Source organism: Toxorhynchites rutilus, chromosome 2 (assembly GCF_029784135.1).
Source record: "Toxorhynchites rutilus septentrionalis strain SRP chromosome 2, ASM2978413v1, whole genome shotgun sequence".
Classification (NCBI taxonomy): Eukaryota; Metazoa; Arthropoda; class Insecta; order Diptera; family Culicidae; genus Toxorhynchites; species Toxorhynchites rutilus.
In genome coordinates this window covers 180,003,156-180,017,586 of record NC_073745.1, presented here as the reverse complement: position 1 = coordinate 180,017,586, position 14,431 = coordinate 180,003,156, and the positions used below count along the sequence as shown (strand labels likewise).

General features: G+C 40.1%; 2 protein-coding genes across 2 annotated transcripts in view; one reads left to right on the top strand and one right to left on the bottom strand.

The window, feature by feature from the left end:
• Nucleotides 1-984, top strand: part of LOC129771785 (uncharacterized) — a 68,251-nt gene extending 67,267 nt beyond the window's left edge. The window contains exons 2-3 of the mRNA XM_055775818.1: nt 405-722; nt 786-984. The gene's annotated coding sequence lies outside the window, so the exon portion shown is untranslated. The remainder of the gene's footprint in view (nt 1-404; nt 723-785) is intronic.
• A 1,051-nt stretch (nt 985-2,035) lies between these two features.
• On the bottom strand, nt 2,036-7,557 carry LOC129766451 (uncharacterized). The gene is made up of 4 exons (XM_055766983.1): nt 6,874-7,557; nt 6,591-6,825; nt 4,715-5,824; nt 2,036-4,533 (listed from the first exon to the last, which is right to left on the bottom strand). The coding sequence occupies exons 1-4, from the start codon at nt 7,555-7,557 to the stop codon at nt 2,036-2,038; spliced, it is 4,527 nt and encodes a 1,508-aa protein (XP_055622958.1).
• Between the last annotated feature and the right edge of the window lie 6,874 nt (nt 7,558-14,431).

Genomic DNA, 14,431 nt, shown 5'->3' with positions numbered 1-14,431 from the left:
TTACCCTGAGGGTACTCACACTGGAGAAATAGTTCAGTAAAAGCAGCTACCAAATCTTTAGTAGCAAAAACATTGGTAAAATATACCCATTTTTTGTAAATATTACTAAAATTGCGTAAAAAAGATGTCAGACGCAATGAATGTTCCTACCAGGAATTCGTATATTTTACTTCATACCATTAGTAAGTTTGTTTTTATTGTCACCTAACAACTGTGATGTGCGCACTTTGTCTTTTGTCTTTTGGAGACGAAGCGATTTGCGAAGCGACTTTGTTTTTATTAAATTCAATTATGCATTCAACTCCCCCGAGAATTCGTTTTCATATTTTCAGCGGGGAAAATATCACAAGAAATTTTGATCCATATTAACATAATTGACCTAATACCATTTTTTTCTTTTTTAGTTGGCCTTAAAATTATATGCAGTACAATCATTCATCATAAACAAATCGGAGATAAGTATTCGTTTTTTTTTACATCATTACATCAGTCACCTCGGTCGGGAAACTATTTTCATATTCCCGCCAAGGATAAACATCAGTTATATTTTATACATTACAACACTATTGACCTTTTTCCTTGTCTTTACAGCTGGCATGATCCCAGACTCGTAATACTTGTTTACCAAAAACCATCCAAGCTATGGGATTGAAGGTAACGGCGAGTTTGTCGCTAAGATTGGAATCTTTCTTCAACACATCATCGACCGTAAAAAACTTAAGGTGAACATACATAATTTATTGCATATTTAATATCATCAACATATGTATTTCTTTTCTTCATAGGGACACGAGAGAACAAAATACGGATGAAACGTGCTAATTCTACCGTCTCTCTGCTAATCAGTTGCTAATCAGCTAATGCAAATCAGAGCGATGCAGCAGGAAGAGGAACGGGAACTTGCTTTGGAAATGCTAATCAAATTGAGGTGGTTGAGGCTGCAATTAAAATTTGCCTCTTGTACGCAGTTTATAGAATGATTCCAACGAGAATTATTGATGTTGTTTATAGAATAAGTTATTAGTATAATGTATTCTAAGTATGTAGAATTAAACGCAATCGAATACAATTTTTTAAATTAAAAATAATTATTAAAAAATATTGTCATTATCCCTGATGATTACCTCTAACAAATATGAAGCAAAATTTCACTGTTATTGCACCAATGTTGGACCAACAATTTGTAGTTTGTTTGACATATGTGCCTACCATTCTTTTTTTGTAACATGTACCAGTGATAAGTAGGGTAGAAAATGACTAGAGAATTGGTAACATGTACCAAAAAATTCGTCATATTTACTAAATTTTCCTCTCAGTGCATACACTGAGAGGAATATTTAGTAAATATAACCAATTTTTTAGTACATGTTACCAATTCTCTAGTCATTTTCTACCCTACTAATCATTTGTACATTCTACGAAAAAAAATTCGCTGAACTACGGTTTGTTGGTCCAATGTTGGATCAATATTGACTCAAAAAATCCGATTAATCGGTTCAATAATGCCAGATTTTTTTACCCCCCATTGGTACAATATCAGTGAAAATTTTGTTTGAGACACATCAGGGATATGGATATATTTTTTTTATTTTTATTCTATTATATTTTATTATATATGGTATTATTCTACATAATTAGTACTGTTGGGACCACCACACCAAGTCAAGAAAGAAAACACGATATGGTTGTGGTTGACTTTTTGCTGCAAAGCATTTTATTAGAATTTGGTGGGATTTCATCTCATGTGACTCACAATTTTGGTGAAGCTATTACAAAGGAAAGATCCTATCAGGACGACCAGTTAGCTTTAGTTTTTTACCCACTCTAGAATTGATTATATGTATATATTATATTATTTCAACTTAAATATTGAATTCAATTTGACTCACGTAATTCAGAATATTTTGAAATTTAAGATTTCACTTTGAATTATTTAGATAATAGAAAACTTTTGATACGATTCTTCTTTTGATCGACAATTTTTATCCTTTTCAATTCTTTTCTGTTTTGTATCTTCAGTTTGACGTTTTGTTTTCTAATTTTGCTTTGGTTTTTGTGGCCTGTCGAAGAGTGCGTTGCGGAATCGAATCTTCACTGGATAGAGCGGCTGTAGTGTTATCGGTATCGGGTTTTTTGCCGTCACATACCCCCGCTCGTAAACCCATGTAATGGTCCTGACCCCTGGAGACTCTTGATTGGGTTTACTAACTTTCTCGACGTCCAAAATCGCTAGCTTAACCACCGGTCGCCGTAGAACACCAGTCGCAGTTCGTATCATTGCCTGCCGAACTCTCCCATCGCGTCCTGAGAAAACCTGTTCCACACGTCCACGTATCCATTGGTTCCTTCCTGTACCGTTCACGACCAGTACCAAATCTTCCACCCCTATGTTTTTCGTCTCTTCGAACCACTTACATCTTCGAGTTATAACTGGTAGGTATTCCTTCACCCACCTCCGCCAGAACTCGTCAGTGATGTGCTGAGCGAGTTTCCAACTACTCCGCAGGATGGAGCGGTTGCCTGTCTCTACGGGTTCAATTTTAATGCCAGAAGAGCTACCCAGCAAAAAATGATTGGGAGTCAGTGCCTCCTGGTCAGCATCTTCCAGTGGAATGTACGTCAGGGGCCTAGAATTTATCATGGCCTCAGCATCGTATAAAACAGTCTCCAGAGTTTCGTCGTCGGGTTTGCGGGGAGCATCTATTATTGTGCCAACTGCTATTTTTACAGAACGGACAAGTCGCTCCCATGCTCCTCCCATATGGGGAGCAGCAGGGGGAATGAATTTCCAGCTGGTTTGGGAACTGGTGAACGTAGACGCTAAAGCTCTGTTTCGAATGTCGACCTGAGATTGTAGCTCTTTATCTGCACAATGAAAACATGTCGCATTATCCGTATAGAATACGGCGGGAGATCCTCGACGTGCAACGAATCGCTTAACTGCCATAATGCAAGACTCGGTTGATAGGGTGTGCACTACCTCTAAGTGTACGGCTCGAATGGTGAGGCAGGTGAAGAGAGCCACCCAACGTTTGGCCTGATTCCTACCAACTCGAACGAACACTGGACCAAAATAATCCAACCCAACAAATGTAAAAGGTCTAACAAATGTGCTTACTCGAGCATCCGGAAGTGATGCCATGGGTGGAGACTTCGGTTTGGTCTTCATAACGTGGCACCAGACGCATCTCGCCATAACCTTCTTCACCAATGTCCGTAGTTTGGAGATTTCGAAACGCTGGCGCATCTCGTTCACAATTGATTCCTTATTACCATGGCGGAAGCGGCGATGATACCAGTCAGTTATTAGGAAGGTTATAGGATGTTTTCTTGGCAGAATAACTTGATATTTTGCTTCGTATGATGCAAATTTTGTAGCACCAATACGACCCCGCATTCTCAGGACTCCTCGATCATCTAGAAATGGCCAAGCTCGGTATATAGGACTTGATTTAGTGACGACGCAATGTACAGCATGGGGTGGCACTTGGGTCTCCTTCAGCAATTTCGTTTCTTCAAAAAACTCGTCTGACTGCGCTATTTTCCACAGCACTTCTTCTGCTCCTCTAATTTCCTCTCGGGTCAGTACACCTGATTCAGGAGGTAACTTGAGTTTTTTATGTAGAAGATTGTGGATAAAGCGTAAAACATATCCCATCGTACGAAGTAATCTTGCCCACTGACTGAATCGAGTGATGTCGATGATTGGCTCTCTTTCCCAGTGAGTATGAACCGGTCGTAATTCTTCTTCGGTGATTGACACAGACTTTTGTTTTGGCCACCGTTCTTCAGATAACCGCAGAAAACTGGGTCCTAGGAACCATCGGCTGTCAGATTTGATTTCGGATCCATTCTCCCACTTCGTTGCGGCGTCTGCTGCATTCAGTTTGGAAGGTACCCACTTCCATTCATTCGGTTCACTGGAACTCAGTATTTCACCGATTCGGAAACTTACAAATTTGTTGTAACGACGATGGTCAGATCGAATCCAGGCCAGAACGGTGCTGGAGTCACTCCAGAACACTTTTCGTGAAATGGGGAGTGTGTGCTGACTTTTAATAGACTCCATCAGGCGTGTGCCCAGAACAGCCGCTTTTAATTCCAGGCGGGGTATCGAGAGAGACTTTATGGGGGCTACCTTGGTCTTTGCGCTTATAAGCGCAACGATAATGTTATTCTCCGTTAACAGGCGGAAATATGCTACGCAAGAATATGCCAGCTCACTGGCATCTACGAAGATATGTACTTCCAGCTCGTGCGAATTAATTGGAAACGGAGCCGGGAAATAACACAGAGGAATTCTCAATAACTCCAGTTGCGGAAAAAGATCAGTCCACCACTGCCATCGTTTTTGCAGTTTGTTCGAGATAGGATCGTCCCAACCTGATCCCTCGAGCCACGTATTTTGAATGAGTATTTTCCCATGTATTAGAAAAAAGGCCAGAAGTCCCAAGGGGTCAAACAAACTCATTACCACTTTGAGAACTTCTCGTTTGGTAGGAACGTGATCCTTGGCGAGAATCGGTAAAATATCTTTTCGCATAGAGAATGTGTATGCAATCATCGGTCTTGGGAAACCAAATCATTCCAAGGACAGATTGAGAGGATTCGCCTCTTACCAAATCAAGTTCTTTTTCGACACCATTTTCCAATTCGCCTATGCCACGCAAGACTTCTGATTTGTTCGATAGAAAATTCCGTATTTCGAACCCACCCATAGCATGTACCTGCTTGACTTCGTTGACCACTGCTATCGCCTCCTTAATTGACAAGAAACTAGCCAGATAATCGTCCACATAGTGATTCAATGTAATGGCGGCAGCAGCCCGGGGAAATTGTTGAGCAGCTTCCGATGCGTTGAGGTTCTTCACATATTGTGCCGACGCAGGAGAACAGGTGAACCCGAAAGTGGCTACGTCCATGACATATACAGTTGGTGGTTCAATTGGAGTGCTACGCCATAGGAAACGTTGAGATTGCCGATCTGGCTCACGGATTTTTATTTGGTGGAACATCTCCCGGATGTCTCCACACACCGCAACGGGAAATTGACGAAACTGACTTAGGACTTGTGGAAGTGGAGTCAATAGGTCAGGACCTTTCAACAGAAGAGAGTTAAAACAGACTCCTTCGGTTTTGGCAGCAGCGTCCCAGATTAATCTGATTTTGTGTGGTTTCTTTGGGTTAGAAACGACACCCAATGGAAGGTACCACACTCGGTTTTGGTTCGTTAAAGATAGTTCTTCGCTTGTAGCCTTATGAGCGTAGCCTTTCCCTTCATAGTCTGCTATCATGGCGTGGATCCGTTGCTTCAAAGGGGGATCTTTCTCCAACTTCCTCTCAAGTGAGACTAACCGACGATACGCCATTGAATAGCTGTTTGGAACCACAGGATCATCAGTTCTCCACAATAGCCCAGTTTCAAATCCGATCGCAATACGCTTAGTAGTTTCCCTCAAGATCTTTCGGGCTCGCTTGTCATCCTCTGATTCTAGTTTTTCTAATGAAATAGTTCCAGTAGTATTTTCTAGAGTAAAATAATCCCGAAGCTGCTCATTTAGCTCCCTATCAGGGTCGGAAACAGCACCAACATGGAAGTTGAGGATTGATGCTTGTCCAGGATGGCTAGAACCGCCGTAGATACTCCATCCCAGTCGGCATTTAGCCGCAATTGGATCATTTCGATTTCCTTGACGTATTTTCAAAGGAACTCCTAAGGCAAGATTGTCGAGCCCAATAAGCAGTTTCGGTTGTATAAGCTCGTAGTCTTCTAATGGCAGTCCACGCAGGTGAGGAAATCGTTGGGAGAGCTCACGATATCTAACTGTTTGTGAAGGTAAACGTAGATGGGTAACCGTTCGCGCGTGCAGTGTTTCTCGACGATTAGTGTTACTTTTTCCGGATATTTCCAGTAATACTCGATGAGATTTTCGTTCTTCCCGTTTTACATTTCCCGTTCACTGCAATGTTATTGGTTCCGGCGTTCCGACCACTCCTAAATGTTCGGCAATTGATTGTTCCAATAATGTGAGTGATGAACCTTCGTCGATGAAGGCAAAGATCGCCTTGGTTCGTCCGTTATTACGCAGGACAACCGGAATCATTCGCAATATGGAATGCGTTGATGTACTCAGAGAAAGGTGACTTGCTGATACATTGATACATTGTATGGTGCTTTTGTCTACATCCGTCCATACTACAACCCTGCCATGACCTGCATGGCCATTTACCGTGGTTATTGAGACATGTTCTGCACAGGTTTTTCTGTTGGACTACCTTCCACCTTTGATCACAATTCAGAGTCACGAATTGATTACAATCAGGTAGCCGGTGACCTTCATGACCACATAAAGGACATGTTTTCACAGGGTTTCGGTTTATTATCGTTGAAGAAGCTTCGTCGACTGGAACAACTTGCTCCGTCGAGTGGGTATGGATAACACCTTTTTCCCTTTTTCTTTTTTCATTCCAGTCTTGCTTTTCGACCCACGGCAAGTCGAAATTGACTGCGCTAGCAGCTTCGATCACTCAAGTCATGAATTGGCCAAATGTCGCGAGTGAAGCGTTTTGATAATTGCATTTATATATGCCCCAATTAAGTTTCAAATGATCAGGAAGTTTATCGACTAGCTGTTGCATTAAAATTGGGTTGGAAAGGTGATCCTTTTGGTTTGCTCCCGCTAGATGGTCTACAAGATTCTGGACAGTCAATCCGAATTGTACTAATGTCTCCAAACGTCCCGGTTTGGGGGCGGGCGATTGTTGCACTTTTTCCAATAATACCCGTATCAACAGTTCAGGTCGACCGTATAGTGTACGTAAAGTCTGTATAACGTGTGGTACGCTCGTAGATAAAAGCAAACGACTTCTCACCGATTCCAGGGCATGTCCTTTCAGGCATCGTTGTAGACGGATTAAATTTTCCGCGTTAGAGAATCCACATGCTAGAGTCGATTGTTCAAAACTTGCAATGAACACCGGCCATTCTTCGGGGTTTCCGGTGAAGGTAGGTAAATCTCTCCCCATCGATTGTCGAGATGCCACTTGAAATTGATTCAGTTGTGGACCAAGCATTGATGGACAGTGCTGCTGAGAGAATGCCATCGTGGGCTGTGAAGACATGTGATTTTCCGGTATACAGGCTGGGAAACTGGAAGCAATAGGAACATTGTTCGAATTCCTAATTTCGAATTGAGGGGGATGGATCCATGATGACGATCCCGGACAATTCGTTATGCTTGGATTTACATGATTCGGGAAAACAGTTCGCGTTGTTGTCTGACACTGAGGTACGTGTGTTTGAGCAACTGTCGCAACACCACTTGATATGATCGATGGTTGTAGCGAATTTACTACGCTAGGTTTATTTTGGGACGGGCCCTGATACATAGGTACAGTATTCATACCTGCACCTTCGGTGTTTATTGAGATTGTGGCTTTAGGCTGCTGAGTTGTGCGAACCTGTTTACTCATCGTAGAAATAGTCGCTGGGTCTTCGGAACACCGGTTTATATGCGAAACGGGGATTTCCTCTTCCTTTGTGGTATCGTTGCGCATAGTGTTTTCCATCGATCTTCCAGCGTCGTTGTGGACATTCAACCAAGATGACACCTTCTCTCTAGAGTCGGGTATTGAACTACTCTGCTTCCCGATGATATTTGACGAATTATTTCTCGTCGCATTTCTATAGACTGCCGCCGGATCATATGTTGATTTTTATTGAATTCCATCTCCTCGGAAATTTGTAACTGTTGTAGTCGCATTTTTTCTGCTACGATTTTCTTCTTTTCATCCAGTTGGCGACGTAACACCTCCATTTCCCGCTTCTTCAACTGCTGCTGTTGCTTCAATTCCTGCTCTTTCAATAAGGCTTCTTCCTCGGCGATCTTCATTTCCTCCTGCAGCAATGCTACTCTTGCACTGAATGCTACACTTGATTGTGACTTCGATTGTGGAACTTTCTTTCCACGCTTAGACCCGCTCTTGGATTTCTGGGACATACGAGCCGATTTATTATCCGACGTAGAAGGTTTCAGAGGCTTAAGCGATTCTGTTACTGTAGTTTTCGCTCTGCACACTTTACAGATATACGCACGATTTCGCACTGTGTCATCTACACCCGCGCAAGAAAAATGTTCCCATTCGTGGCACCCATCACAGCATACCATTTCTGTATCCGCGTTGTCGGGACGATTACATCCTTTACAGTTGTATTCTGGAGTGTCTAGATGTCTTTCCATCCTTGCTACCCACGAACAAAATTCAAAAAGATTTTGTTGGGTTAGATTGCACCAAGTCAAGAAAGAAAACACGATATGGTTGTGGTTGACTTTTTGAATTTTGGTGAAGCTATTACAAAGGAAAGATCCTATCAGGACGACCAGTTAGCTTTAGTTTTTTACCCACTCTAGAATTGATTATATGTATATATTATATTATTTCAACTTAAATATTGAATTCAATATGACTCACGTAATTCAGAATATTTTTAAATTTAAGATTTCACTTTGAATTATTTAGATAATAGAAAACTTTTGATACGATTCTTTTTTTGATCGACAATTTTTATCCTTTTCAATTCTTTTCTGTTTTGTATCTTCAGTTTGACGTTTTGTTTTCTAATTTTGCTTTGGTTTTTGTGGCCTGTCGAAGAGTGCGTTGCGGAATCGAATATTCACTGGATAGAGCGGCTGTAGTGTTATCGGTATCGGGTTTTTTGCCGTCACAAGTACATATTACTTATAACTTATTCTACATACAGTAAACGTTGATTTGCATGAGTTAGATAGACTTGAATCCTCTTATTGCAGCAACAGGAGACGCTTTCGTCGCTGTAGAAGAACAACTTGCTCTTTTTCCGCCTGTAGCGACATATACCATTTCACCTTTCGCAACCACGTATATTTCTTTCAGCGATTTTAAAACCATGATCTCCTGGCCTGCCTTGAAAGCAACGTTAAACTTTATTACATTTGCAGTTAATTTTGCTGCAGTTACTCAAGGGGGCACCCACACATTCCAACACGCAACACAACATGCGCTCACTCACGCAACATTCCCACATGGTGACGGGAGGCACTCACCAGCCAACGGACAACACATACAAATATACATGGTAATATTGGTGGCAGATTGCTACGAAAGAACTAACACATGTACGAGGGAAAGAACCACGCATGCCTTAAGCGGGATAAAAGAGATGATTAGTAGTTCTATCACGATCGGGAGCAGATCGGCTTTGTTTTTCTCCCTGAGGAAGCACGTGGCGTACAAGTTCAGGGCGTTGGGGATTGGCAGCCATTCTCTTTGGTCGCATCTCTACGAGGAAAGTTCCAGGAATTAAACCCGCCAAGGATAAAGGCGTTGTTGTAGTCACAGCCGCCGAATAATATTTGTTTGGTGGCTGAGTGTTATTTTCGCCAAGGATAAAGGCGTCGTTGCGGGATCACTGCAAAAATCTAGAGTGTTCGGCGGTTGTATTCGCGAAGATAAGCGTGATCGCGAAATCATTAGTCTTCACGTGCTCACGGCCATCGTCGCGAAATTCTCGTTTAGCGAGTGTTCATTCGCGGAAGTTAAAAGCGTGGTTACGATCATAAGTGCGAAGTTTGAAAGTGAATTCCAAAAAAAAAAATATAAGTTGAATATTCGTCATCCGCTGAATAGTGGTTGTGGGACGGCCTCATCGTCCGAGCGGAAAAAATTGGCAGTCGCGGAGACTAGCCTTGAAGCCGTGGTTGTCGCTGGATCACGGCAATTTTGGCTTGGCAAGTTGGTGTGGCGTAGAAGCTGATACGGAGCGGTGGTAGCTGTGTTTGCGGATGATTTTGTGACGCTGGGTGGTGGCGCTGTTCGGCCTACATCGCCGTGGTGGTGGAAGTTCCGGTTCAGCAGCATCGTAGTAGCGGCCATCTTGGTGGAAAGAGAACCAACAAAAGAAAAGCGGTGAGGATAAAGGACGCTGGGAACAAAGACGCCAGAGCAGCCAATCAGAAGAGAATACGATCTGGACATATGGGTGAGTGCGCATTCAGTTATTTGTGCATGCGTGTTGGTGTTTATAGGTGTGCGTGTCAGTGCCAACTTGAGCTGCGTTGAGCAGTAATTAATTTTGAGCATGATGGCGGCTTAACAACATGCCGCATCGTGCAATTTGTAGATCGGAAACGACACGAAGTAGAAGAAATAAACTAGATGTCGTAACAACTTCTCCACAGAACTGATTGGAATTACAACATCTATGGAGAAAATAATTGTTATTCTTGCAATAATATATTTTGAAATATATTTACCGATTGGTAATGCCTTTTATTGTACCATTATTCCTTGTCGATGCCACTTCGGCTGATTTTTGTAGGGTAAGAAGCTAAAATAGAACCAGAAAAGAAATTATTTACAGGTAAACTTAAAACAAGAGCAAAATGCTTACCTCCGTTTCCAAAAAGGAAATGGCGATTGCAAAGTGCGCACACTGGAGAAATAGTTTAGTAAAAGCAGCTACCAAATCTTTAGTAGCAAAAACATTGGTAAAATATACACATTTTTTGTAAATATTACTAAAATTGCGTAAAAAAGATGTCAGACGCAATGAATGTTCCTACCAGGAATTCGTATATTTTACTTCATACCATTAGTAAGTTTGTTTTTATTGTCATACCTAACAACTGTGATGTGCGCACTTTGCAATCGCCAATTGTCTTTTGGAGACGAAGCGATTCGGAGGTAAGCATTTTGTTTTTATTGAATTCAATTATGTATTCATCTCCCCCGAGAATTTGTTTTCATATTTTCGGCGGGGAAAATATCACAAGAAATTTTGATCCATATTAACATAATTGACCTAATACCATTTTTGTTTCTTTTTTAGTTGGCCTTAAAATTATATGCAGTACAATCATTCATCATAAACAAATCGGAGATAAGTATTCGTTTTTTTTTGACATCATTACATCAGTCACCTCGGTCGGGAAACTATTTTCATATTCCCGCCAAGGATAAACATCAGTTATATTCTATACATTACAACACTATTGACCTTTTTCCTTGTCTTTACAGCTGGCATGATCCCAGACTCGTAATACTTGTTTACCAAAAACCATCCAAGCTATGGGATTGAAGGTAACGGCGAGTTTGTCGCTAAGATTGGAATCTTTCTTCAACACATCATCGACCGTAAAAAAATTAAGGTGAACATACATAATTTATTGCATATTTAATATCATTAACATATGTATTTCTTTTCTTCATAGGGACACGAGAGAACAAAATACGGATGAAACGTGCTAATTCTACCGTTACTCTGCTAATCAGCTAATGCAAATCAGAGCGATGCAGCAGGAAGAGGAACGGGAACTTGCTCGGGAACTTGCTTTGGAAATGCTCATCAAATTGAGGTGGTTGAAGCTGCGATTAAAATTTGCCTCTTGTACGCAGTTTATAGAATGATTATTGATGTTGTTTATAGAATTATTGATGTTGTTTATAGCATAAGTTATTAGTAAAATGTATGTAGAATTAAACGCAATACAATTTTTTAAATTAAAAATAATTATTAAAAAATATTGTCATTATCCCTGATGATTACCTCTCACAAATAGGAAGCAAAATTTTCACTGATATTGCACCAATGTTGGACCAACAATTTGTAGTTTGTTTGACATATGTGCCTACCATTCTTTTTTTGTAACATGTACCAATGATTAGTAGGGTAGAAAATGACTAGAGAATTGGTAACATGTACCAAAAAATTCGTCATATTTACTAAATTTTCCTCTCAGTGCACATCACAGATGCTAGGTATGACCAAGGCGAGTAGAAGTATATCCTAAGGTGGGCCAACTTGCTAAAACCACTCTTCAGCCATCTTGGAAGTCTACTGTGTTTTGTTTGTAAACAAAACACAATACGCTTGTGCCAGCCGTATGGCACCCGCCATGTTTTTGATGCCAACATCTCACACGTCAGAAGTATTTGTTTTCTTCAAAACAGCGATCCGCGTTGACGGCAGTGAGCTTCGTTTACTAGTTTAGGGGAGCGTCAAAGAACAGCTGATTTTCAGTCGGAGTGAACATTTTCAAAATTAAAATTATGAATGAAAATTAGCTTTCCCCTATCAAATTAGTATTCTGTTTAAATTAAAAACATTTTTGTTTGCAGGTGGGGAAAAAGTCTCATACGAAAATTGGTTATGAAGACAACTTTATATTATAGAGAAAAAAATCAGCAACAATGTTGGAATTGTATGATTGTATGGATGAATAAAAGTCAGAAATACGTGTTTCTAATAATTAAATAACATAATGTGAAAATTTTCATTCAAATTTTAAAATTAGAAAACCGGCTTCGTGTCTTCTAATCTGGTAGAGATTACACTAACGATTTTGGGACCCAAATTATAACTCAAACTTGAAGTCGCCACCAGACGTCGACGTTATCGCGAATTACCAATTTACCACCATCTGACATATCGTGATGTCGATGATGAACTTTTACAGCAGAGGGATAGTTAGATAGGCGGTGACGGTAGGTAGAGTGAGATAGCGATAATCGTGTCATACACCTGGCTTGTGCCCAAGCTCGCTCGTGATCAATCTGTCTCTTTCACACTTCAAGGAAAAAATTCCCCTTCTGCTTTCTTCCGTACTGTTTTCATATACCGCTCCCCTAACCAACTTAGTGACGAAACGGCCTCACCTAGTACCATAGACCCGTCTTGGGTATGACCAAGATGTGTGGAATAAAGGTGTGACCGTGTCGTCAATAATTCAGGGGTTAGACATCAATTGAATATAGGATACCCAAAATCAAAATCAATATGGCGTCATTTGTATATCAACATATCATTTACGAGGATTGAAATCGAAAAATGCGCTGCTTTATTCTAACTGCATGAGCGATTTTCATATTTCGGTTTCACATGGAGGTGTTCACATTTAACATTGAGTTTAAAGTTAGCCACTATTCGACTATATAACCGGACTGAGTTGTAAACACGGTAATTGATAGAACCAAAATTTCAGTGAACCGCAGCAATATTGGGTACACTGGCAATATGAGAGATTTGACGTTTTAGTCGTACCCCTGCAATAATTGCGCGAGGGGAAACGGTATAAATATACAGAGGACTGTGGAAAGGGATTTGACTGCAAATAGAGATGTCTAATTTTTTCGTTTATTCGATCAATCGTGAGGTCATTTTTAAATTTAAATTTTTAATTGTCTTTCAGTATTTGATTAATCGAGCGAATATTTATTTCTTGTAATCAAAACGAACAGTCATTTATAATAAAAAAAATGATGTCATAATTTTAAAAGTTACATTAAATATAATTTTGAAATAAACATGGTGCAGAATAATGGTTCTTGAATGAAATGGTATTTCAGAGTATTGATAAATTTGCCATTTCATGATTTTTTGAGGACGACTGAAAAAAGAGCACACCATGAAAATGATGCACAATATTTTTATTGTACCAACATAAAATGTTTTCTGTTCAAAATTACATATTCTTCGAAAGTTGTTGAAATTGCTGATTTGTGTGTATTTTTCTGGTTTTCCCTATATCTACTAGTTCAAAAGAAGTATATTTATAGAATCATTGACCACTAGTATGGTATATTTTCCTTGGCACCCGGAGTTTGAATACTACTATTTTAGAACGGGAGTTGAGACCAACTTCTTCTAGTCCGCATGTTACTCCTGCAGGCCCTGAATTCTTCTTCCCGATATCCTCCACCAGCAGGGAATCATTTTTATGCTTCAACCGTAAATGGTTTAGCATATTCGATGACATTCACTAAGACGCGACGCGAGACAAGACAAACACTTATTGTTTTTACTATTAAACGGTTTAAAAATTATCTTAAGTGTCGACCGGTTTCGGGCGCGAAGCGAAGCTACAATACGGTACCGCAACTTATGAAAAAGGCCTTTCAGCCATCTTGGAATTTGTATGTAAACAATCTGCAATATTTTGCAATATGTTTTTTTGCTTCTTGTGTGTGGAATTGTTTTGATGGAAATAAGAACATTGAAAAGTTGAGAGGTAAGTCTTTTACGGTTAAAGTTAGGTTTGTAATATACTCTATCTTATTATATGTTTCAGCTCAAGAGAATAAAACGACTTTCGGTGTCGGTCGGTGATGGAGGTATTTTTACCGCGTTTTGCAGTTAGAGACGTCGGTTAATTATTCGATTGTAAGGTTTCTGGAATTTCAAGTTTTCCTATATCTAATATTCTTTGTTTCTGTGTTCTTGGTTAACAAAAACCTAATGTCTGTTTTTGATGGGACATAAAAAGATGATATAAAAGGATTTCTAGGAACTTCCTGCGACTTGTTTCATCGTCGATATTGTTCAGCTCACATATTATAGAAAAAACCCGAAGCTGTAACTGTAAAAATAACCAGAAGCCACCGATTAATTTATAAT